The sequence below is a fragment of the Sipha flava genome, unplaced genomic scaffold (assembly GCF_003268045.1).
Source record: "Sipha flava isolate LNK unplaced genomic scaffold, YSA_version1 18950_pilon_pilon, whole genome shotgun sequence".
Classification (NCBI taxonomy): Eukaryota; Metazoa; Arthropoda; class Insecta; order Hemiptera; family Aphididae; genus Sipha; species Sipha flava.
Window position 1 is genome coordinate 1 of NW_020272506.1, and position 2,346 is coordinate 2,346.

Below are 2,346 nucleotides of genomic sequence, written 5' to 3' on the forward strand. Positions count from 1 at the left end.
AGTTAAAACTCGTTTTGACTCCCTGGATTAATAATAATAATAACAGTACTTAAATATATATGATAAAACTCAATTGAATTCTATATCACATGAGCAGATTTAAAGGCGGTAGAAGATTTAATGGTCTATAAAAAGAGCCTTAAAGGTCGTATGGTAGGAATTCGTTGGAGCTATTCAGAAAATTCAAATTTGAACGGATTTTTAGTTTCGTTTGATGTGAATGCTTTTTCAAATACGACAAACACTATTAATATTTCACCTGAGAAATGTACTGCATGGCCAGAATATTACTGTCACACTTTTCATAATTTGACTTTTAATAAATTATACAAGTTTAATGTAAGTACCTTTGGAAGTTCATATAAAACATTTTACAAACTTGTTATTGTTTTGATATATTACTCTTTTAGATAAAGCCAACATCTGTTGATTATCCCGAAGGTGATAATGTTTCATCCATTACTTTCAGCGCCCTTGATGGAAGTAAGTTTATCTATAACTATCCTCGGAAAGCATTTAAAATTAATATTTGTCTCCGCTAAATATGTATTTATATTTTATTTTTAAATACAGTTCCCGATTCACCGAGAAATATAAAAACCACTGAAATCGGCCATAATACTATAAATCTCCAATGGGATATTCCTTGGATATTCAATGGTGTACTGAAAATGTTTATCGTAAATGTCGAAGAAATATCATCAGCAGATATCAACACGTGTTGTACTAGCATCACACCAATAGAAATTCCAATCGATGAAGAATTACCGAATTACAACTATACGGTAATTCTACATGATTAGCTTTATATACATAAATTACAACATCAGACGATTTAGTACAGAAAACGTCTTGTTATCAATTAATTTTAACTTGATTTACAGTTGAATTAGTGATAAAAACCATTAAGAAATTTACCGAATTTCGTTACGCGAGAAGGAATCCGAATAACTCTTTTTTAGATAACTAGTTGTCTTTTACGACATTTTAAGTTTATTCAGTATAAGTCAAATTCATTGACCTTACAATATCTACTTTTGTAAAGTTTTAACATTTTGCATTTTTGGGAATTCGGTTCTTACTATAAATTTAATATTAATACTTAAACTCATTAAATTAGGACATTCACCCGTTTTATACCGTGTAAGAATTATTAATAATTAACATGGAGTAATGATCTCTGTTTACACTCCCAACTCTTATTTTTCTTATACTGTATATAATCATGATCAGTTGATTATTTACATTTTTTACATAATAAATTAATAACTTATTTTGTAGTTGGTGGATCTAAAACCAGGATCAACATATTCAATCGGAGTAATGACGGTTTCTAAATCATCACATTATAGTTCTCCAGCAAAGATTTCCGCTACAACACTTACCATTTAGTTATAATAAAATATAAATGTTTATTATATAAGTGTGTGGTTCTACATTTATATTATAACATTTATGTTATGAATTATCTTTGATATGCAGCACTTAATCATTGGAATCGCATAGTTTATTTATTATCATGCAATATATATCAAAGCATAAAATGTTATTATTAAAAATATTTTAAACTTCTATAATGTTATACGCAAATCGTTAAAATTAGCAAATTTCAGTACACATATTATATAATATATTATGTACCAATGCATGCCAATAATTATAGATACATATTTGTTTTATAATACATTATTATTATAAAAAATGTGAAATTATTAACAAGTCATATATTCTTTTAACATGATATTTTAATCCTATTCTAGTACATTTTAGTTTTTATTTTATTTCTTTCAGATGTTTATATTAGGGTGTAACCGGGAGGGTATTATCACAAAAAAGAAAAACATATATGATTTTAAAAAGAATCATAAAATGTGCTTATTGAATTTAAATTCAAATATTGAGGTACTTTTAAATCAAATATGAGATTTTGATGAATTTAAACCGATTTGATTTATTTCTATATCTTTATGTATTTCAAAGAGAACACATAATTATTGTTTTGTATTTTAAATATTAAGTTAACATAAATAAAATCAAATATAAGTGCAATTTATATTATCTTGATTGTTATTAAACAAGACATGAAAAGAATAAAAAAAATATGCAAAAAATGAAACAATGAAAATGAGTCTCCTGTTGTCCGCAGAAACTATTATTAAGGTGAAAATAAAAAAAAATGTTAATTTATATAAAGAAGATAGAAATTTATTGAATTTAAAAATTTATGTTATCGTATAAGACTACGTTATATGACGCTCCGACAGTGCATTTAGTAAGTTAGTTAGCTTTCGTAATTCCGAATATTGTGACTAACCACACTGCAACCATCTACTATCACTGACGGAC

General features: G+C 26.2%; 1 protein-coding gene across 1 annotated transcript; it reads left to right on the forward strand.

Annotated features, from left to right (window-relative positions):
• Positions 1-94: 94 nt before the first annotated feature.
• Positions 95-1,532, forward strand: LOC112681287 (the record flags this gene model as incomplete). Its single annotated transcript, XM_025551551.1, has 4 exons — positions 95-339; positions 411-483; positions 574-785; positions 1,282-1,532. Coding segments are annotated over 4 exons (641 nt in total), but the record flags the coding sequence as incomplete, so codon positions are not given.
• Between the last annotated feature and the right edge of the window lie 814 nt (positions 1,533-2,346).